The 23,853-nt window shown below is 52.3% G+C and overlaps 1 protein-coding gene across 1 annotated transcript; it reads right to left on the reverse strand.

Moving 5' to 3' along the window:
* Positions 1 to 682: 682 nt before the first annotated feature.
* On the reverse strand, positions 683 to 23,169 carry PLEKHN1 (pleckstrin homology domain containing N1). Its single transcript, XM_071575677.1, has 15 exons — positions 22,986 to 23,169; positions 21,234 to 21,333; positions 17,318 to 17,464; positions 16,909 to 16,989; positions 15,570 to 15,657; positions 12,352 to 12,476; positions 11,590 to 11,739; positions 11,074 to 11,154; positions 7,037 to 7,106; positions 6,432 to 6,586; positions 5,635 to 5,829; positions 4,916 to 5,176; positions 3,234 to 3,446; positions 2,958 to 3,006; positions 683 to 2,589 (listed from the first exon to the last, which is right to left on the reverse strand). Exons 1-15 carry the CDS (start codon positions 23,063 to 23,065, stop codon positions 2,402 to 2,404), a joined length of 1,983 nt encoding a protein of 660 aa, XP_071431778.1. The 5' UTR covers positions 23,066 to 23,169; the 3' UTR covers positions 683 to 2,401.
* Between the last annotated feature and the right edge of the window lie 684 nt (positions 23,170 to 23,853).

Raw genomic sequence — 23,853 nt, forward strand, 5'->3', positions numbered from 1 at the left:
TGACCAAGCTGACAGCGGGACAGGCACAGCCTTGCTGGCAGCTCCAGAGCACTGGACCTGCCTTTTGTGGACAGCCTGGTCTCCATCACATTTCTGCTGCAGCCAGGATGAAGGATGAATCCATTTTTCAGGAAATAAGAAGTGTTTTGTGTGCTACAGGTACCAGTTTCCACTTCAGTTCCACCTGCACAGAGACATCAAGTGCTGCTCTGAGTAAACCCTCTGTTTTTAAATCCTGAGTCTGCTGAGAAAGGAAAGTGTCCCTGCCCATGGCAAGGGGTGGAACAAGATGGGCTTTAAGGTCTCTTTCAACCCAAACTGTTCAGTCATTCTATGAATCTGTGACTGATTTTACAGAGCACCTTTCCAGGACATGGGGCTGAAGCAAAGTCCGATGAGCTTTGGCATTAAATCTCCACCAAGGTTTTGTTGCCTGACAAAACACTGGGGAGACTTTGCTCAAGGATTAGATGTTTGCAGGTGCCTGACCCAAACTAGAGACAGTCAGTTCTCTGGAATCCTCCTGGACACAGGGCCCCAAGGTCTCAGGGGAGGAAGGCCTTTGGAAAGGACAGCAGCGATGGGCTAAAAATCACCTTCATTAAACCAGGTGGTGGCAAAGAGAGAGAGAAGGAAATTATTCTGGGGAAATGTGTATTGAAATTGTCCAATCTCACAGAAATCCACAAGAGAACTTTAATACCAGGAGGAAGGGGATCTTCCCTTTTGATACATTGCAGATATTCTGTTGAAACACAATTATAAAGATGATGATGACCATGTTCAAAGTCAACGTGTTCTAGGAGCTCAAAAGCATGGAGACCTCCCAGCATACATGTGCTTTTGATGTTCCCTAGCACAGTTCTGAATAAATAGATAATTTGGTGGTTATTGGATACAAATCTTCCCAAAAGAGCAAACCTGAAACAAAACAATAACACCTACAAGGCCCAAACCAACACACTCATGAATGTGCAGACAGCTGCCCATTCTACAGTACTGAACACCATCCACAGCTAGAAAATTAAATAGGTCCATAACTCAGCCACATTTACACATTAAATACATAGAATCCACTCAAACTTTACATGTAAACTTTGTTGGATACGTGAAAAAAATTAAAATACAATGTAGTATGCTGATATTCAAGTACAAAGAGTTCCCAGATTGTTTTGCACCAGTGAAAGAACAAAAATAGAGGTTTTGTTACAGTGTTTGGTTTGCAGCCTCTTTGGGGAACAAAGGTTAAGAATTTGGAGCCTCAGGTAAAAACATTTGGATTTGCTGCTGACCTTCTATGTGCTAAAGGATCTGGCCTAAGAGGCTGGGAAATAATAGCTCTGAGACTCTGTCCCCTGTTGTTTGTGCCCTGGTCCTGCTGTGGCTGCAGAGGGGTGAAGAGGGAGATGACAGCCCACCCTGGCATTGCTCTGACCACCAGAGGGTTGTGGCTGTGCTGGAGTTTGGCTTGTGGTGAATTTTTCTCCCTCCCTGCCTGGACAGTCACAGGCAGCACTCAGTGTGAGCCCAGACATGTGCAGAGAGGTGGCAGGAAAGAAGGTATTCCCTAGGAGGAATCCCTGGAGCATCCTTTCCAGGGAAGACCTTGGTGAACACAAGTCACTTGGCATGTTTGCTGGCAGCACTTTTCTAGACTCCACCTGACAAGGTGTCAGGCTTGTCATGTTGCAGGACACCACCATGGTTTGGAGCCAGCACTGGCAGGAAGTTTTTTTGTATAACTTGGAAAGAAAGTCTCATTCTGCTCAGATCTGGTGAGGTTTTTCTCCATTTCTTGTCCAATAACTCTGATCTTGCAGGAAGACAATCCTATGAGCACAGCTATTGCTACCAACCTTGCATACCAAGATGGGGCATGTTTCATGCATCCTTGCAGACGTCAAAGCTCAGTGGAGGAAGGTTTGGCTTAACATCTGTTCTCAGGGATCAGTGGATCCTCAGAGGGACCAGCCTGAGGGCTCTGGGGAAAAGAAATCAAACCAACCCAGCCACCAAGCAACCCTTTTCTTTGGGCTTTCAGTGACTGCTCCCTCTGAACACCCAGTCCCTTTTATCTGAGGGAGCCAGACCCTTTTTGTTCATCCTTTGATTTTCAGGAGGGAATGCTGTTCCCTAGCCAGGGCTCCCTGAGCACTCTGCTTGGAATGGCACACACACTGCTGCTCTATGTCCACAGAGGTTGTTGCTGCTGTGCTTTGCCTCCATCCCCAGATTTAGGGGAGAAATTCAAACCCTGGGCCTGCCAGGACATGAGAATCAGCCTTTAGCAGGGCAGGGCTCTTCCCTTTGCTTTGTGTGCCGTGGGCTCCTCACCCTGGAGGGAAGCCCAGCGAGGAAAGAGCCCGGGGGCCTTTCTGTTCCTGGCTGTGGAGACCATCCCTTAGACTTGGTAAATCTGCTGGACAGGAGATGGGGAGGTGTGTGGGGTGCCTGGCTCCTTCTCCTCAGCTTCCCACAGGTTGTCATAGCTGAAGTCACTGTGGAAGCTCTGGAGCTCGGCGTAGTCGTGGAAGGCTGCGGAGTCGCGGCAGCTGGAATCTGGTAGGTCGTATGTTCCAACGTTCCCATCTGCAGGAGAACAGACCAAAGGGGTCACAGAGCTCAGTAGCAGCCCAGAGGTCACCTTCTCCTTTGCCAGTAGAAGGGGTCAGAATGAGGGTGAGTAAAATCACAGCCCAGATGCAACTAGATGAGGGCAAAGTGTGCCATGGAACAAGCCACAGGTCCCCACATGTGAGAGGTGAGCTGGGAGTCAGTGAGACCAAGACAGGAGTCTCCACCAGACAGACACAGGCACAGGGCAAGGTCACAGGACTGGTCCCACACAGGAAGCAGGAGGGATAAAGAGCATCAGCCCTGCTTTGAACAATGCTGATGGAGACACACATCAGCGAGGCAGGGAGGGTTCAGCACCCCAGCAACCCCCAAAATCTCACCTGGTGGGTGCAGTGGAGGGCCCAGATGTTCCTCTCGCAGAGAAGAGATCTGGAAAGAAAGATACACAGTGATGAGGATGACATCACACTGTAGTCCTGGGATACTGCACACCAGGGAATCAGCCCTCTGTGGTTCCCCACTCCCTGCTCCCCAGGATGATCCCTATCACAGAGCAAAGAGCCCTGCAGTGAGACTCCAGTCAAGTTGGGACCTCTGTACCCCACGTGTTCCCCTGCATTCAGTGTGGGGCTCCAGGACTGCATTTACAATCTCACCTCTTCCAGGTAAGAAGCTTCAGCAGGTGCCCGCAGCTGGAGCCGGTGTGAGGTGCCAGGGGTGCTGTAGATGGGAGCTGTGGGCACCTCTCTGCAGTGACCACTGGGCAGGGGCTGGCAGTTCCATTTCTCCAGAGAAAGGTGCTGGGGTACAGGGATTGCTGGGCATCCATTCACCTGTGCTGGACCCATCTGTCTGTGGCACTGCAGGAACTAGAGCAAAGCAAACTCCGCATTGGATACCTGCTATGGAGAGCTGGGAACCCTGACCTGCTGCTCCCCACCTGCTAAACCAGCCCTGCTGTGAACACACTTAGCAAACCAAGGCTTTCTGCCCTCCTCAGAAATTCTGCTACACCCCAATCCTGAAGGCCTTAGATGGGAAAGGAAGAATGGCCACGGGTCCCTCACAATGACCCACAGACACAGTGCAAGTTGGGCAGGTGTGGAGGCAGTAGGATGAAACCTACTGGCAACCCAGGGGATGCAAAAGGACAGGGAACAGTCAGGAAAGACCCTCCAAGGAAAGGGAGGTCATCACCAGCATGGAAAATGCCAGCCATAGACTCAGAAACAGCCTTTTCCCAAGAAATGTGCAAAACTCGAACTGTAGCCTTTAACAGGCACTCAGTTATCACAGCTGGGATTTTTTTGGGTGGATAAAGCGGTCTCTGTGTCTGACTCATCTGTAGTTTCTGTAGACTGGAGCACATCTCAGTCTCTGCCTTTGTTTTGTGGTTTCTGGCTCTTCCTGGGATTATTGTTGTGACACTGGCATCCAGTGATAAGACAGGGGAAACCTGTTCCCTTCTGACTCTGCCCTGGCTTGAAAAAACTGGGAACTATGCTATGCCCTGCCCCACCTCGAAATGCAGGTCTGGAGTTTCCACATCCTGCTCAGGCTCAGGCAGACGGCAGGAAAAGAAATGGCCCGAGGCACAATTTCTGGAGCCAAAAGCCTGTGTGCTGAGTCAGGGCCAGCTGGAACCAGCAGCAAGAGCAGGTACCTCTTTCAGGAAGCTAAAGCCTGCCCCACTGGGAACACTGGGGGAGCTGGTGTATGGGGATCAGTGTACAAGTGGGAGCAGGACATGGCTGGCTTCTCCAGGGAGCTGGAAGCTGTTGAGGGCAGACTTGTCACCAAGCTCCATCTGCTGAGCTACAAGGCAGAATGGAAACAGGAACATGGCGTGCTGGTCTCTATTTGCAGTTCATCCCCAGGAGGGACTGGAGTGAGGAATCTGCCTGTAACTAGTCCCAAACGCTGCTTATCCCTGTGGGATGATGGGACTGGCTCCTGACTGTGTTGTCTGTGCTAACAAGGGGAATTCCTTGATGAACACTCATTGAGAGGAGGGAAACACGGCATCACACACGAAACCACTGATGGACACATGCTGGAAAACCCTTGGAAGAAGAGGCTGTGTCCTGTGAGGCAATAACACTCCTACTCACAGAGCACTGGCAGTCATGTTGACTCAGAAATTAGTGCCCAGCATGTCAGGGCTCCACTTGCCATGTTTAACCTCACCTCCCACGGGCCATTTTCCAATGGAAATGGATTTCACACCTGCCCAAGAGCACCTGCCAGAACACCTATCCCTGCCAGTGGCACTGCAAGAAAAAGGTGAACTTCCTTCTCAGGAAAAAGGATCCATCCCCCCCATATCCATCCCCCTTACACTGCTGAGGTCCCGGTGTGACGGGGGAGCTGTGGGGTGATGCTGTGAGTTGTGTGCTGAGTACGGCTCATTGTACTCCGGGGACGGGAGTTCACCGTTGGGATTTTCGGGAATGAGGCTGCAGATGCTCCTCTCCGAGTCCTGGCTGGGCAGCTGCTGGTTGCATGGCCCACATTTGCCCTTGGATTTCCTGGCGCTGCCTCCCCTCCGCAGGTCCTGTGTGGGCAGCCCTGTGCTTGGCCAGTTGGCCTGTGCCAGGCACTGAAAGGAGAAGACAGACCCTGGAACTGGCTCTCCTCAGGGTACCCCCAGGAACATGGCATTGCCCTGCACTCAGGGATCAGGATGGTCCTACACTGGCTCCCTGCCCCACATGCTCTTACAACCTGGACACCCAAATGCTGTGCAGGGTCAGAGCAGAATCCTGCCTAGCCCATCAGCCCCACCCACCTGCAACTTTCATTTTGCCATTTCCTGGCCTTTGAACCCACTCCATCTGCCCTTTTGCAATCTGTCCAACAGTCCTTAAGCAGAGCAGAGAAGTGGGATGGGACACCTCGGCAGCCTTTTCCCTTATCAGCAAAGGCTGAGGCAGGACAAACACAGCTCCAGGTGTGGATTTGCTCCAGCACACAGCCACCACTGACCATGCCAGCCCGCTCTGCTCAAAGGCAGTGTCCATCCCACATGCTCCCTGGGCTTTTGGGGGGCTCACTTACATGGAGAGGCTGGGAATAGCCCGGGGAGAGGGGGTCTTCGAGCAGGCGGCCCTCAGGCATCAGCACGAAGGACTGTCCATCAGGCAGAGAGCCACTGGTCTGGGACACGTGTGTCAGCGTGGCCACTCTGCCCCCCGACGCCCAGGAGTTCGTGCGGCCGTCAGAGGAGAGGGACCCTCTCCCGCTGCTGGCGAACTGGATGGGGAGAAGAACATCATGTAGGAATGGCCACAGGCACAGCCCTCCCCAGCCCAAGCATTGCCAGCCCAGCACAGCCCTTGGTGCCCCTGGGATCTGAGCTGTGTCCCCATGGCCAGCAGTTGCCCTGTGGCCGTGCACAGTGTGTGGGATGTTCTGTCTCTAGGGTGGATGGGTCCAGCTGAGGTGACCAGGGTGAACAAGGGAGGTTCACTGCAGGAAAAGGGTGCTCATGTCTTGTTCCCCATCCTGGATACAGAGCTGGCAGTGAGGATCTCCTCTTTCTTGCAGGAATCACAGAATATCCTGAGTTGGAAGGGACCCACAAGGATCATCGAGTCCAAGACCCTGTTAATGCCCTTGTGCCAATTCCTCACTGCACACCACTGCCACAGTCTGTGTCCAGGCCTCTGCTTTTGGAGGAATTCAATATAATATTTGCCTATATAATGTCACACAGGGCTTCAAATAACTTCCAGGTCTCAGCAACATGCTGGCAGCCTTCAAGCAGGGCACCTGAAGACAAAGTCTGCTGTGTCACAGGAGTGCTTGCACGTGGCCAGAGATAGGACAGTCACTGATTCCCACGTGTCTGTTACCTGGCTGGGGTGTGGTGGCTTTGATCCTGAGAAACTCTCGGATCCGGAGAGGGAGGAGTCGGCGTTTCGAAACTGGGCTGTTTTGAGGCAGTAGAGCCACTCCTGGTAATCCTCGTAACTGCGGCAGGTCACCCGGATGGAGTTGATCAGCCGGCCTGGGAAAACAGCACCCTCTGCTCTTACTGGGCTTGACTGGCTCCGTGTTGCTTCCTTGAGAAGCCTGTGGGAACCCTCTTGCTCCATCCCTCCCCACATTCTCCCAGGATCTGGAGGTGCTGGTGCAGGGACGATGGGATGGCTCTGCCTTTGGTGCTGTTTGCACCAGGCTGGATGTAGGACAGGGCAGTGCCAGCCCAGGTCTAAATGAGGGGCACACTGTGCACTCCTGGTGCTGTCTCCCAGCCTCTTCCACCAGCACAGCCAGGCCCTGCAGCACAGCCAGGGCATGGAGGGGCCCAGATTTCCAGGCAGTGCAGTTCACAAAGCCTGGCTCTGACAGGAGCAGACACAGCTGAGAAGGTGCCAGGGCAGCTCAGAGAAGCCAGCCCAACCCCCAGGAGCCCCATGGCTGCTGCCAGCACACCCCTTGGCGTGGGGACACCCACCTTCGATTAAAAAGGAGGTTTTCTCATTCTCTTCAAAAAGCACCTGGATGGCATTGAGTGGCAGCTCGCCCTGATGGAGAGAGAAGCTGGCTTAGGACAACAAAGCTGAGCAGAGCTCCCAGTCCATGCCACAGGGCACATGGGCACAGTGGGAAGGACAACCCCACTGCCCCTGCCCACTTTGGGGCTGGAGCCTCTGCAGGCACCTGGCAGTGAAACTCCACTTCCACAGGGGCTTTCCCATCAGGGAAGCCAAGAGGCTTTGGGAGCATTGTGCACAGTTTTTCTGGGAGCACGAGGAGGGAAGTGAGGATGGAGTGAGGCTGGCAGGAGCCTGACTGCAATTCCTGTGGCGTGGGGAGAAGGGGCAACTTGGCCATGCTGGCAATTCCCTTTTTTCCCTCAGAGCCTCAATCCCCTAGGCCAGGTCTGCAGGACACAAGAGGCACCCAAGCTTCTGCTAAGGTGGATGAGAATTTGGAGGCCTCTGTACTCTCACATGTGTGAGGCACAGCCTTGTTGGAGAGCTCTGCCTCCAGCACTTGTCCCAGCCTGGTCCCTCCCTGCTTCCAACTCTCTCCCACCACCAGCCTCACTGCAGGAAAGAAGCCTTTGGAGCCAGTGTGACTGCTGGACACAATCTGTAAGCTTTGTTCTTACAAAGTCCCTCCTGAGATCTGAGCTTGGAAAAACACTCCTTCCCTTCTCCTTCTATTTTCAGCAGTTTAACGGCTGAAATTTCTGACTTCTCTGGAAAACTTTGCAAATATGGACCTGAATGAGGTTTTAGTTGCTAACTTGGGACTTCCAGCCTTGCAAGGAGGAATGTCCACAATCCATTCCCTGCAAAGCCTTACAAAGACAGGGCTGAGCCCTGCAAATGCCAGCTGGTGAAACGTGAGCTCTCATGTTACAAGGCACAGTTGTGAACTGCCACTCCTGAGACAGGAGCAGGGTCTGCCCTGGGCAGGCACCTCACAGCCTGTTCCTGTCAGCTGGGAGCTAAAGCAGCCTGTCCCTGGAAAATCTGGAGTTAGAACACTCCATGTGCTATTGGCCCTAAGTGCACATCCACCACTGTCCCCTCTGCCATCACCCAGTGTCCCTTGTCTTTTAAGTGTCACCATTGACAGCTTAATTCTCTGTGATGGGCGACAGGGCACAAGGGTCGAGGGCTTGTCAGCACTGAATTTGGATGCAGCACTCCTCTCTCTTTGGGGTTCCCCCAGGTGAATTTTCCTTGCAGAAATGAGGCAGGGACAGCCCTGGGAGAGCCACTGAAACAGATTCCGCACTGGAAACATCACACAGATGAGCTCATCCCTTTATTTCTCCTCTCCCTCATGCTCTGAGCAGAGCAAAAACAATGAATATATGATATTTTTGTTCCTGTTCCCCTCACCTGGATGTCACCCTAACTCTGCCTGTGGGCACAGAGCACTGGGCAGGGGCAGCTGGTGGCAACAGCCCTGGATGGAGCTCCTGAGCAGGATGGCAAACACAGGGCCTGGGTAGTGCTCAGGGAACAAAGGTACCCACCCCATGCCACTCTCCTCTATGCCCAGGAGTGGAGGAAATGCACAAAAAGCAGGAATGAAGCATTTTGCCAAAGGTGCAATCCATCAGGATTCATTTGCCTAAGCTTAGGGGCTGCAAAACAAGGTGTCTAGCAGAAACTCCTCCTCACGCCCTCACTTCCAAGCTGTGCCAGCTGGAAAGGCTCTGGGAATGCAGCCGACGTGACAACTTTGCCATGAGGGAATTGCGGAGCACACGGGGTGTCCGTGGTTTGTGTGGCAGCTGCCTCTGCAGTAGCCTGTGGGCACACACAGGCTCCTGTGGCATTCCTCCTGCCCCAGCAGTGATTTATGGGCTGAGCAGCTCGGGAAGGCTGACCTTGGGAGGGAGGGAAAGCTCATGCACTGCTCCCTGACTCCTTTGCTGCTGGAGTTTGACATTTCAGCTGACGCAGGTGCTGCTCCTCAGCTCTCCAGCACTTCCCAGCAAGCTCCTGCCACCGAGGATGACTGCACAGGCCTTCCCCAGGTGCCTGCTGCTCCATTCTCCCCTAAACAACAGCTCTCTGTCCACGGGGATCCTGAAACACCCTCTGGGTAGAGTCCCAGCTCAGGAAGTGCAGCAGCATCCCACAAACCACACATGTGGGCTGCAGAGAGCCCTCCAGCCTTCCCTGGGCATGGGGTGAACCTGCCCCTCGAGCAGCAACCCCCTTGCTGGTTTACCCCTCGCCCAGGGCCTTTTCCCACCAGCAGTGAGCCAGAGCCTGTGGATTTGGGTGAGCCCCATCCTGGCAGGCTCGGCCCCTGCCTTCCCCTTCCCTGTCCCACACACAAACACTTGGCAGCGGCAGCTCCTGTGGTTTGTATGAAGCTCAAGAACAAAAGGGCCAGGCTATTCCCTCACACACAAATTGTAGGGCTCAGCATCTGCTTGCAGGGAAGGGAAGTTAATTTGCAGAAGCCCTGGGAGAAGGCTCCTGTGCCCAGACATGCCTGTGGAAAATCAGGTTCCCAGTGCAGTGTCACAGGCTGGTGAATCACCTCCTGCCTGCACCCGGCTGTGCAGAGCCCCGGGACCAGAGCTCCTGCACCGTGGGAAGAGGGAACATTGCATGGACAGGGGCAGACAAAGCTGGTTTAAGGTTTCAAAAGAGATGAGCTAATCAGAGAGCCCAGCCCAGGGCCCTTTTACTGGGTGCCCCATTCCCAGGAGCTGCAAACAACATGTTCCCGAAAACAAGCTCTGCCTGAGGTGTGTCCCACAAGCCACCAGCTGCTGGAAAACACCCTCCACTGTTGCACTGAGGATGGGGAGAGCTGTGACTGGTCACACCCCTTCCCACTGAGGCACAGCCATCTCCTCCCCAGAGATGCCAATACAGATCTTCCCATGGGTAGCCCTTGAATTAAAAGCGTCCTGCATGGCTGCATGATATGGAACCACAAGGAGGACCCCAGTGAGTTCACGCTGAATTTCACAAGCCCTCCATCCCTGCAGGGCTCCCTTGTCACTGGCTGCTCTCTCAGTGACTAAGAGGGATGCTGCTGGTGTGGAGGAGCAGCCCAGCTCTGCCCCGCCGTGTGCCGGGGCTGCCGCACTCGCAGGTTCACACACAGTTCACTGCTCTTTTGGGCACATTTGTTCCAGCACAGAGAAAACAGGACCAGAAAGCACAAGGCTGCTAATTAGCCATCACAATGATGTCCAAGATCACAGAATCACAGGATTGTGAAGGTTAGAGAAGCCTTCTAGGGTCATCAAGTCCAGTCATTAACCCAGCACTGCTTTGTTCACCACTAAACCCTGTCACCAAGTGCCACAATGGATGTTGGCAGTCGGTTTAAGGGGCACTCAAACTGCACAGTGCCACTGCCTGTCTGTGCTGACGCTCCCACAAGACACATTAGACTAGAGAAACTGGTCTCACATGCCCTGGGACACTCAGACCTCCATGTCCCTGTTGTCCTTTCCACTGCCATGGCCAGACATTGCTCAGGGCTCTGCTCCACACAAGGGAAGAGCAGCAAACACTGCACCAGCAGCAGCCTCTCCTCCCTGCCTGTGCCCTCCTCCATGAGCATCAGATGTGCTGCCTGGATGCTCCCAGCTTCCAAGTGGTCCCATGGCACAGAGCCTGGGAAGCAAAGCCCCTCAGGGGCTCTCTCTGGGGCTGTTCCAGCTCCTGTCTTGAGCAGGCGAACCGGGCTCTCTGCCAGCACCACCACACTGGAACATGCCAGCCTCCCTCCTCCCAGAGACTCGGAATCTTTGGCAGCCAGCTCCTTTCCCCCTGGGCTTGTAGGAGGGCAAGGTGTTTCTCATGGGAAGATACCTTGCAACATCCCTCAGCCTGCTCACCTGCCAGCTGGCACAGGAGCAGAGCGTGGAGGGAAAGCCCTTGCCAACAAGAGGAGCACAAGGGAACGCAGGTGGAGGGGAGCAACAAGGCAAAGAAGAGCTGAAAGAGCTGCTGTGGATGGGTGAGAGAGCAGGAAGCTGGTCCAAAATGAACTTACCTTAAAACAGAGGCCATTACACTCTTCAGAAACTATCACCAGTGTGGAGGGGTAAAGCACCAACAGCCGGTCATGCTGCTCCTTGGAAAGCAAAGAGGGAGAGGGATGTGAACAGCCTGTGAAGAGCCAGGCTGGGATCAGATCTGGAGGGCCCTTTGCTTTGTCTCTCTGACAGCAGCCTGGGGCAAGGGCTCTGGAAAGGGCCAAGCTGCTTCCCTGCATTGGGAGATTTCTTCGGAAAGAGCCAAGCTGCTTCCCTGCACTGGGATATTCCTGCCAGCTCCATCTGTCAGCCCTGTGCTTGTGCATGTGCTTGTGTGCCTGTGGTGTCCCCAAGCACCACTGCTGGGCCACAGGAGCACTAAGAAACCTTTTACCCTTTACATGTGGGTAAGATGACCCTTGGGACCCGTTGGGTCAGTGGCATCAGGCACGCAGGAACCTGCACTAGTCACTCCATCCACCCCTTTCCTGAGCTGTGAAGGCAGGAGGTTCCTCTCCAGGGTCATATCCTACCTGGAATGGCAGATGCTGAAGCTTCACTTTGGAGACACAGAGGACATTGCCCAGGGATTCCCGCTGGGTCCCTCTCCATTCCTGGACAGGCATGTTCTGCACAGACCACTGCAGCTCCTCCTTCCCCATGGAGCTCTGCTTCCAGCCGTTCTGGGGACAGCAGCAAACTGAGCAGCAGGTAGACATGTTCCCCCCACAGTTTAACCAGTGCATGGCCCATCTCGGGGCACTTTTTAAGTGTGGCAGAGGCAGGAAGGAATAAATAAATCTGTGCAGGGGCCAGTTTTCCAGCTGGGACTGAATAGTCAGTCTTAGTACCAAGCATCACCTGGAAATTGCCTTTCAAAGGGAGATCTCCCTGTTTGAGAAGTGGGAGATGGAGACAGGGAGGGAATTAAAACACCCTGCAGAGACTGGAAGAGAAAGTCTCTTGAATCTAGTCCTGTTTTCTAGGTTTCAATCTCCTCCTCCAGATGTTTTGTAATCTCCGGGCAATTGCACAAGCACCCAAATGTGTGAGAGTTTCTCTGAGCCAGATCCAAACCTCTGACCCTTCAGAGGCTGTGGTGGTGGCACCTGTGGGTGGCAGGTCTTCCTTTCAGCACAACCCCCCTGCCAATGGCTATCAAACACCTCTTGGAAACCTTTCTTTTTGCACCCTTCTGGTACAGGAAACCAGACTAAAGACAAGCTGCAAAATGAAACCATCCCAGCTTCCCAGCTCTGAGGCTTCAGCACAGGGCACGGTCGTGAGACACTCACCTGAGAAAGGAAAGGTAATCCAAGACTTCCTCCATTCAGCTGGATCTGCTTCTCCAGGTGATAAAGCCACTGCTTCAGTTCTGACTCAGTAGGGCAGAATATGATAAGGGGATTCAGCAGAGGACCTGGTCATGTGAGACACAGGATGAGCTGGGCAGATAAGGGCACAGATTGCAGCATGCATAAATGATCAGCAATGTTACACCCTGCACATCACACCACGGGGTGGTGGTGAGACCACTGCTCTGTTGACATCATGATCCAGTCCTTCCTGCCATTTTATTGGCATGTTTTCTCACGTCAGACTGCTGGGACTGCTCCAGCACCTTCTCAGACATATCAAGCTCTGACCACCAGATCCTTTTTAACCCAAAACCAGGCCAAGAACAAAAATGGAAGGCAGCACAAAAGTCAAGCTTGAACTCAATAGCCAGACTTCAGGTTTAACCCTCCCAGCAGCTTGTGAAAAGCATCTGTGTGGGCAGAGACTATCACAACAGAAAGTTTCATGCTATCTCTTAGTTTCACTTTGCCTCTCAATACGTGGAACACCAGTAGCTTTCTGACATGGTTTATTTATTGCCTCACCAAACATAATCTGTGCCAGACAAGCTGAGCTGACCTCAGACATACTCTTGAAGGGAGGAACAGCTTTATATCTTGTTGATTTTAATGTTTCCAGTCCTCCTTCATTTAATAGCACGAGCAAAACAGTCTACACACCCTCTGCTACTCACTACAGACATAACCTGGTGATGGTAATAACCATTTCTGACAGGATGCAGTACGTATGCTATGATTAATAATTTACTAGGGATCTCCTATTAAACCTTGCCTCCTGCAAGCTCAGTAGGGTCTGGCTCTGCGGGACTTGGAAGTATTCAGATAAGCTCGTGCACCAGATAAACACGGTACTTTGCCCTTCTTTAGTACCCTAATTCCCGCACTATTTATAAACAACAATTAATTAAGACCTTGAAACACTTCTGCCTTTCAGGAAATGCACTAATAAACAAAGCAGAGGTGGGGAAGTTGGAGCAGAAACTCCCTGAGTGACTCCATATCCATTAAAGTCATTTGGTGTCAAGCATTTTTTGGGCATCCAAGTGTCTATGGCTCTGGAGTTCTGCCTCCTCTTTCTTCCCTTGGTTTCCCTGTCTTTGCAATGAAGATAAAGGGATTCCCTGCTTTTTGTAGAGAAGCCAAGAGGGTGTTAGTGCTCTCTAGATATTCTGGCAACTCTGGATACTTCCCTGGGCATCCAGGCCCTTACACAAACAGCAGGAATTGTGCTGGTAGGGCATGACCCTTAGCATGGCACTGCTGGCTCTGCCACCTCCCCTAAAGCCAGCCTTGCAGACATACCCTGAGGGCTCCTCCCTTTGCCACATCTAAACAGGGCCCCAGAGGAAGAGAAAATGAGAGAAGACACTCCTGGCCAAGCCTGAAGCCTGGAACAGGCCTGAAGCTGCTGCAGGAGCTGCCAGGAGGCTTTGAGCAGAGCCTCAAGTGGCTGCTGCCAATTCAGCTCCTGCCATTGCCCTTGGCCCCAGGGGCACGTTCATGGCAGGACCATGACCCAGCCGTGCTGAGCAACCTGTGCCAGCCCTCGTGCTCTTTCCTTCTGCCTTCTCCTTCCTCCTTCCTTGTTAATGCTTTCAGAGGAGCACTGGAAGCAAGGAACTTCCTTCCCAGAGCAGGAGCAGTTTATTCCATGCAAATCTGACTGGAGACACTAAAGGGCTGCAACACCTTCAGGGGATGCAGAGGTAACTCAAGGTGCACAGTAACTCCATCAGCATCACAAGTTGGACAAGGAAGGGACCATAAAACCCAGGTGACAATCAGACATAGTTCACCTCTCTGTGCTTGTGCACCAAGGACACCCTGAATGCTGCCAGGCTTGTCTGCTCCATCTCCACAGTCCCAGGGATGCTGCAACAGCTTCCAATGAACTGAACTACCCCTGACAGTGCAGTTATGGGGAACTACTGATGCTACAGGATTTCACAAGAGAATGGATGCATGTCTGTTGTGTCTCAGAGTCATGAGATGGAAAGATTTCCACCCTGACCTTATGTGAGGACACAAGAAGGCTCCTATTCCCTCCATGCCTTGACTCTTCCCCCTCTAACAGGAAAATAAAGCTGTTCCACTGCTCTCCCAGCAATCCTAAATATCACTGTCTCCCCAGTTTCTTCATGTCACTGAATATACACAGCACTCTGTCTGAAAGGTTTGGGCTTGTTCTTCCCCCAAGCAGGACAGAAACCCAACAAAGCTTGAGGCAATTTTCCACCCAGCCACACTCCTGCATGTTTTCATACAAGCAGAACAAGTCCCCCCACCCCAGAGCAGATACCTCTGACAGGTTATGCCTGGGAGAAGTTTTCCTTCATTTTACAGACTCTCAAAAAGGGTTGGAGAGCCCTTAAAATTAAAAGGTCATTTGTGCCAGATCCTTTTTATCATTTATGTCATGTTTTGTCCTCTAACAGAGGACACCAGAGTAAATAGTCAGTGGGTCTAGGACACAAATGAGCTTTATTGGTTCTGTATCATTACTGGGGTATTTAATTACTCCTGTGAACTTCATGCTTTAACTGTACTCTTGGGGGCTTGCAGCTCTGTAATTCAGCAATGACTGAGTCCAAAGAAGCCTCTATCCAAGCTGCAGACAGGTTGTCATGCCAGGAAATCTTTTATAAAGCAAGACCACTCTGAGAAAAGTTTAAAAATCTTGTGCAGGCTGGTGAGGGAAGTGTTGCTGGAGTGGTATCAGGTCCTGACAGCACCAGACTGGTGTTACTGTAGAAGTAACTCATGTCTGGGCACTGAACTGAGCCCTACAGTGCCCTGTCTGCTTGGAGTCACTCCCTGTCCTTGGGGTTTACATGGAGAGATGGGAGAAGGAGTTTTATTCCAGTTTTTCATTCAAATAAGTGGGCAGAGGTGGGAACTGTCCCCACAGTACTAACTGGCTGGAACACAGGACCATCCTTCCTCTGCCCTCCCTATCCAACCCCTTTCCTGGGCATCACTGCCAAGGTGTTTAATAGAAAGGTGTGAATTCTGGGAGGAAGGAAGAGCTTCAGGGCCCTGCAACCTCTTTGCACAACGTGATTGTTCCCTGGACTAGATCAGGGTGGGACAGAGAGCAGAGACAGCCTGATTCATACACCCCTGCCCTCTGTGCAAAGCAAACAAGAGGCACCCACCTGCAATGCGGAAAGCGTGCCCCTGGTGCCCAGGGCCCTGCCCTGCCTCAATCTCACACACATTCAGCTCCTTCAAAGGCAGCAGGCCCTGCAGAAGGAGAACACACTGTTATTCTGGGGGCAGTGGGATCAGTACTGCAGCAATCCTCTGCCATGCTGACAGAACTCCTTCTTTATATCCCAAATCTTTCCATTTTAGGAGAAACCTCAGCACAACAATGGTGGCTGAACCCAAGAAACCCAGAGGATGGAACTGACCATGAAGAAAAATGGAGCTGTCTGGTTCCTAGACTCTGGATCTTCAGATTCCCACTACAGAACAGGTGATAAGTTTGTACTCCCTGTTTTGGGCTTTCTAGACAAGCTCCATAAAAGATGCTAATGGCTGTAATGTCTTGGGGCCAGTACTGGCACATTAATTCCTTTTTAATTCCTCTAGAATTAATAAACTAAGGAGCTGTTTATAAAGTAGACAGGAGATTCTGTAATATTGTTTGTCCCTTGACATGTGAATTTTCAGTTGAAGGCTGACTTAGTGGGTGACTCGAGACATTGTACTGATGTATTGCATCAGCCTAAAGTCACCTGGAAGACAATTAATCATTTTATAATCATCTCCTAAACAGCCATGCTCAGTTTTAGTTACTCACTCCTGTGGAGGGATAGCACATTCAGGGCTTCTTGTTTTATAGTTGTGATTTTTTGGCTGCATGTGCAGAACAGTCTATTGTTTGTAATTCACCAGCAACATCAGGTTAAAAGACTGATGAGCAGTTTGCCAGGAGAGCTCCCCAATGCTGCCCTCAGTTTTTTCTTTCCACCTTCTCCCACAGATTAATTAATGTTGAAGAAGTCCTCTCAGATTATTAAGTCCAGGCTGCAGATGAAAAACAATCCTCTTGGTCCAGAAAGCAGGGCCAGGACTACCACAGGCACCAAAACCAGTGGGATTTTGAGCTGTAGGAGCCCCTGTAGGTCCCTGCCAAGGCTCAGCTCCCTGTGCTTGGTGCTCACAAAGGCAACTCCAGGTAGCCTGAACACCTCCCATCCCTGGTCCTGTGCCAGCCCTGCACAAGCCTCTCTCCCACCTCTGTGGGGTCCTTTATCTCTGCCCACAGACAAGACCAAGGACCCAGGTGAAAGTGAGGTTCCCTGGGTACAGGCCTTAGGAAAAAATGCCCTCTTCTCCCAGCATCTTGGCATCCACAGGAAGGGACATGTCTTAGAGGAGGCCACTGGAGCCCCAGAAGCAGAGCCCCTTGGCCCAATCCCCCCTGCCCAGTGTCCCCAGCTTGACCATACCACCCAACTGCCCTGGCATGTCCAGGTGATGCCCTACCTGGTATGTGAGTCCATTGGAGCCCACAGACTGGAAGTACAGGTAGGACTGGAACAGCTCCAAGAAACAGTCATTGACCTCCTGCACAAGAGACAGGGTTGAGGGGGTTATCTCAGGACACCTTCTCTCCCAATCTCCCTCTCATCTCAGGCTGATCCAAGCACAGAAAAGTTTATCCAAGGGCCACCATCACATCCCTGCTGTGGATCTGCTGCCAGCCCAGCAGTGGATGGGAGCAGGTGCACAAGCTGATACCTGTGCACCACATGCCAGCACATCCCAGGGCCACGCAGTAGCCCGAGAAAGCCTCTGAGTCACATTTCCCAGAATTACACTTTCCTTCCCAGTCCTGCAGGGTCATGCCATACCTGGGTAGAGGAACACTCACAAACAGGTGCCTCAGTTTTACCTGGCAGTGCTGGAACTTAAACTTGACCTTGGAGTAGTAGATTATTTTTCCCAGATTCCTGACAATCATTTTCCTTCGTCCCTTCTTGAACAGGCTGGGGAACCTCTGGTCCAAGTTTTCTTTCTGGTTTTCCTGGTTCTGAAAAATCTGTACCAAGGATACAGGGAAAACAAATCAGAGGAACTGGGAGGTGATGTCTGGAAGAGATTCCCAGAAGGGATTCCTCAGCAAAGCGCCCTGGGCAGGTGCCCAGGATGGGCTATTTGTTGTTGGGTCTCCATGCCAGTGTGAAGCTGGGGTTCAGTTACTGCTGGGAGGAGATACTGACCTAAAGGTGAGGTTTCTGGGTTGGGAAAGAGTGGGGGCAGAGGCATATTCTACTTTTAGGGTATCCCAACTTCACAGACAAACCTCTTACCACCCTAATGAAATCTGCTGGAACAAGAACTGATGGGGGATAACCAAACACAGTGTGTGCCTTCCACTAGTTAGTGGAAAGCTTTTCTTTGCTCTAGTTCCACCTGGTTCCTCAGCCTTCCCATCTCAGAACCCTCAGATTCTCTAGGTGGAGTTTGTTGTTTCAGGAGCCAGACAATTTTGGGGCAGAACTCCTTAGCCATAAAAGCAGCTGTGAGGCTTTGAGTTGTGAAGCTGCTCAGTGCCAGTGCAAAAACCTTGGAAAAGCTACGGGAAGCCAGAAAGCACTGCAGGAGAGCCAGGACTGAGGAGAGGAGACAGCACTCAGGGCTGGGGGCTTCCCTGCTTTCCTATTTGGTACAGGAATTCTTCCTTCTGTGCAGCAGCAAGACCTCACACCCCTATGGCATGGCACTGCTCACAGCCTGGAGCTGCTGTCACACTGCCTGGATACTGCCTGAATCCCAGGGGTGAAAAGCTCTTTCTGCAGTTTTTCTGGGAATAATGCTCTTATTTCTGGGGGTTGGTTCATTTCCTTGGGGAGCAGGGAAGAGCTGTATCCCATCCACTGCTTCCCTCCAGGTCTACACCCCACTTGCATATGAGTCTTAACTATCAGCTTCATTAAACACATCACAGACTCCAGGTATTGATTCCCAAGCAAAAGGGAAGGGTAGACATGAGAGGGAAGGTTTGTAGTGTTTCCACGGGGCTGCCCAGGGCTCCAAAGGAGCATTTCCAGGGATGAGCAGGGCGAGGGCTGCCGGGGCTCGGCGGGATCAGAGACAGCCCATCACCCCGGGGCTCCCAGCAGTAGCGTGTGCCCGTTCCCAGCTCCCCGTGCCAAGGAGACAGCTGCGTGTGCCCGTGATGGATGAGGAAGCAGCAGAGCTCACCAGATAGATCTGTCTTGCTGGGGCCTCTGTGACTCAGCCCTCTGGCATGAGGTTCACCCCTCTGCCAGCCATGGCAGGGCCAGTGCTCCAGGCACAGGGGGCTGCAGAACCAGTAATGGGGCCCTTTCACCTGCAAAGCTTGGGGCTCCTTCCTTTAGGTTGCTCTTTTTAGGACACAACTTAACCCTTTCTCTGCTCAGAGCCTCCCTCCAGCTTTCCCAACAGAACCCAGGGAATCCCCTGGCTGCCCATTGAAGGTCTCACAGAGGCAGCCCAGTGTAGGAAAAGATTATATTTGTGCCATGAGCTGCTGTCAGGGCAAAAAGCAGCTGATAGCTGGGGCAGCAATAACAAAACACCGCTGGGAAAAGGGCAGCCAGAAACAGGGAGTGGGGAGAGGACAAGGTAATGAAATTATGGGAACAGAGATAAGGAACAGCACCAGCTACCAGCTGCTTGGGCAATCCTGCTGCCTGGAACGTGGCAGCCAAACTTGCCAGGAATAAATAAGGCACCAAGAAGCAAAAGCAGCCTGGGAGCTGGGGATGCTGCAAAGAGCTCAGCCAACCTGTCAGCTTCCAGAGGGATCCTCCTGCGGTCAGGAGGGAGAGTTTCCAGGGTCACTGTTCATGTGGCAAGAAATAAGATAAATGGAATATTCCCTCTCCCAAACAAGGATCTAACGACCCCATCTTGTGAGGATTTGCAGTGAGGCTGAGAAGACAAATGGATTTAGTGGCTAAACTTGGGAGCAACTCCAAGACCATGGACAAAACGGGATCACATCCCTGGAATCTACTGCTGCCCTTCCAGCTGCAGGCTCCCATGTCACAGGCACCCCCCAAAACCATGGGGATGCCTCAGTGTGCAGACAAAAAAAATGGATTTATCCTTCCTGTGGAATCCTCTCCAGACAGCTGCTCACTCCCCTGGCTGGGCTGTGCTGGGGGCCACCACCCTCCTCCCCCAGCCCCATCCTGACCAGCCTCATTCCCGTTAGCTCAGTGGTCCCACTGGGTTCCAGGCAGTGCAAATCCTTGGAAACCTGGTTTCTCCCAGGGTTTGGTGAGGCAGCGGGTCTCTGGCACTGCAAGTGCCCTGACATGTTCTCTCCCCCCCCAGTCTCAGACGCCTCATCCTACAGGTAGAGCAAGTTACTAATTAACCTGCCTCAGCTCCTGCAGACCCCAGTGACTCCCAGCTGAATCACCAGCCCAGGCAGCAGGAAGAGCTCAGCCTTGCAAGGCTGGTGCCCCGGGGCTCTGAAAGCTGCTGTTTAATGATAAAAGAAGCAAATGAGAAGTGCAGCTCTTCTGCCACATCCTCCCCCACTTGCTTTTGCTGAGGCTCCACAGGAGCCATGACTGGGAAGTGTGGGAATCAGGGCAGAGGTTGGTGGGAGCAAAAGGTGCTGGGTGTATGTGCCAGGTCCAGAGAGGGCTGGTTTTAGGGGATGTCACCTGCCCAGGTCGCAAACTGCCTGCCATGACCAGAGGTTTGGTGATCCCATCTCCTCTGAGATTGCATCAGAGTCCTGTGCTTGTGGCTCCTGTCTAACCTGGCCCCACAGCACCTGGTTCTCCTCAAAACACAGGAGTGGAAAAGGGTCTAAGCCAAGGCTTTCTCCAGGCCACACAAGAAGCTTGTGGCTGAGCAGAGAGTTTGCATCCCAGATGCCCCCAGGTGAGGGTAACAGCTAAAAAACTGCTCCACCCTCCTTCCTTCCCTGGAGAGATCCTACACTCCCAAATGAATAAGCTCTTGGTGACCTTTCTTGTGTCCTCTTGCAGGATTCCTTTTCCTGTCATGCTAACATGACAGCTCATCCTGTTACCCCAGGGGAAGCATCCAGGATCCATCTGGGACCTGGTTTCTGCTGTCTGACCCTTCTGGATGCCAGCTGATAACCACAGGGAACTGTGCCTTCTCTGGAATTACCTCTGCCTAACACTGAGTCCTTGCCTCAGTTCCCCTTCCCTGCATCCCCCCAGCCTATTTGCCATGCACTGGGAGAGATGCCTGCCCAGCACAGCCCAAAGGGCTCCCAAACTCTGTCCACACCCCTGTCCCACCCAAAGGGACCGACAAAACACACCAGGGTTCATCATTTCACCTCTGCTTTCCCTGAGCACGGCTGGAAACGATCCATATGGCCACAAGGCTGATATGAGCCCGAGACAGACCTGCCCTTCCTGATTACCTTCCCAGGGCTCATTGCTAATTCGGCCTGGAATGAATCATCCCACCTTCGAATGCTCGCTCTAATTCTCCCATTCCTTCGCAGGCAACCCAGAAACAAAAGAACCAAGAGCAAAAGGGGGTGTGAGGCATCCCTGCTTGGCTCCCAGCACGACCCCTCCACCCCATCACACCTTTTGGCTGGTGGCAGGTCCCCTCCACACCTGCATGGGGACCCTGGGGCAGGTAATTCTGCTGCTGTGAAGGGCATGGGGCTCATCCCTTCCTGGGTTCCATCTCCTTGAGACAGACCTGCTGCTGTCCCCAGATCCAGACCCATCATCCCTTTTAAGAGCTGTCCTTGGGGTGGGTGGGAATAAACTCTTGGAGCTGTGGGGAGGGGGTTTGGGTGTGTTTGTACTTGCCGGTGCTGGAATATACTGCAGGATTTTGTCTGTGGTCGTATCGCTCTCCTGCCCTCCTTCTATACCAAAAAAGCTGGGCAGTTTTTTCTTGCCATTTTGTCTATAGAGGGGAGGAAAAAAAAAAACCAAAACACACATGGAAACACAGATCCAGGCTGACGCACAGTGAATTCTGCCCAGAAATAAGGAAGCCAGAAAACCAAGCAAGCAATTTGTCATGGGCTTTCTAATCATCCCAGCCCAGCAAAGGGCTGGGAAACAGCCTGGGAGAATTGAAAAGGGGGTTGTGCTACACTTGTTGCTGTTTCTTTGCTTTTTTACAGGTCTTTGCAGAACCAAATGATCAGTTTGGCTCATCTGTGTCTCCAAATCAGCAGAGGGACCAGATGTTCCATTGCAAAACATGAAGACCAAATCCAGCCCTGACAACTATTCCAAAACCCCTGGAGTGGAGATGCATATGTACAGATACACCAGCAGATATTCAAAAAGAGGTTTGATTTCTGCCTTTGTGGTTTTCCTCCCTCTTTCCTTCCACTCCCAGCCAGGGCCCCAGTTCTCCTAACACGCCGTTACTGGTGCTGTTAAGAAGCACTGGGACTGCTTTGCTGGGACTTCCCAGAAGTTGCTCTCTCAGATTGCAGCATCTATTTCAGCAGAAACCAGCCTTATCTCCGTGGGAAGCTGTGAGCGTGGGAAGCTGAGAGTCAGCAGGGACAGGAGGTGCTCTGGGGCTTGGCTGCCCCACCACAGGTGGGATGTCAGCCCTCCAGCGTCCAAATTCCCCAAATAACCCCCTCTCTTTTACCCCACAGACTCCTGAAGGTTTGCTCCTAATTTATGGCAGCACAGGAGACCAAGGGGGCAGTTTGGTGTCTCCTTTGATTAGAAACTCTCAGCCTGCAGAGTTTAGGGGCTCTACCTCACAGCCCAGCACATACACTGAATCTGACACAGACAGGGCTGGCAGGTTCACCAGGAATCATCACCCTGGTTCCCTGTAGAGCTCTTCTGCAGCCTGGAGTGTTCGGGGTGGGGAGGGATCTGCTCTGTGCATGTGTGGGTATTGGCAGGCTGAGCTGATGGGAGCACAGGCAGTGGAAAAGCAGGGAAGCCTGCTGTGCATTCCCTGGAAAGCTCTATTTTGGGACAGGCACCCATGGCTGTGGTACCTGAGCACTGCCCTCGCTGGCCCAGCACCCAAATGCCCAAAGGATTCCATGGACACTTTTGGTTGTTTCTCCTTTAGGTTTACAAACACAGGTCAAATTGTATGTCAGAGTGCTGCGATTTGGGGCTTCCTCTCTATGGGAAGTTATTGTGAAAGTTATTTTTTCACAACAAACACTGCAGTTCTGGGTGTTGTGAATAAAGAAAATCCCAAGCTAAAACAAGGAGTATCAGGTGTTCTGCACCTTGCCCTGCCTGTCCCACAGAGTGGAGTTTAATTATGAAAACAAAATTAAATAAATGGTGTTTCTCCTGGGGGCTGGTGTTTCTCCAGAGGGCTGGGATTCCCTGCCGGCACAGAATTCCATCCCAGGCACTTGGGGCGAGCTGATCCCGTCTGGCACTGCCCAGCACCCCATGAAACCACCGACATTGGGCTGAAATATGAAATAACTGCCGAGTTCTCCGAGCGGGGCTCAGCTGCCAGCCCAGATCCACATGGCACATCCCATGGGACACAGCCCGGAGGGGACCCAGCCCCACTGGAAAACCACCCCAAAGTAAAAAACAGGGGTAACTCACTCTTTCTTCAGCGAAGGCTTCCTTCGGAAGGAGCTCCTGAAGCCTCCAGGTGCCTGCGGGACACACGCGATGTTCCCCATGCTGGGAATTGCCCGCAGCCGTGGGGAGCTGGAGGTTTGCGGATGGGATCGTGTCACGCCGGAGTTCCCTCCCTTCCCTTCCGCCCGCTGTGACTCGAGTGGGTGTGGGCTGAGCGGGGCTCAACTCCCGGCCTGGGGCTCCCACTCCTGCTCCCGCCCCGCTCGCTGGGAGGGGCGAGCCAGGTACATGTTCCCTGGGACGAGGAATTAACCACGAATTATAACCCAGCGGTGCAGCGCACGGACATTCCTTACCGGCCAACAGCACGAAGCTGGAGCCACTGATAAATCCATCTGCAGCCTTTTCCCAAATGGAATCTGATCGCCGTTCAGCCCAGCCAGATGAAAATAAGATAATATTGGGGGTTATGGTTTAAGCATTAACAAAAATCTTTAAGGTTGTTGCCTAAGGGTTCAAAAGGCTGCGCTGGGAACGGTCGTTCATGAAAAAGGACCAGTGGGATTAAAGGTATAAAAATAGATAAGCAGTGTGAAAACACAGCAAATAAACAGGGGAAATCTCATTGAAATCTGGGAGTTAGGGAAAATTGATAAAGGAAGCCAAGAGCAAAAGGAGATGCATGACCAGCAAAACTAAAGGGATATTTACAGAAAAAATTCTTTAAAAGGAGGCAAACTAAAATTTTATGATATAATTCCCTGTTGTATGGAAATATAAATAATAATAATTAGCAGTTAATGACAAAACGAAAGGTAAATATTTCTGTGCAATGGGTTGAAAAAAACATGGGAAATGACAAACCCCTTTTCATTCCGTGGTCAGGCAG

Source organism: Pithys albifrons, chromosome 22 (genome assembly GCF_047495875.1).
Source record: "Pithys albifrons albifrons isolate INPA30051 chromosome 22, PitAlb_v1, whole genome shotgun sequence".
NCBI classification, from domain to species: domain Eukaryota; kingdom Metazoa; phylum Chordata; class Aves; order Passeriformes; family Thamnophilidae; genus Pithys; species Pithys albifrons.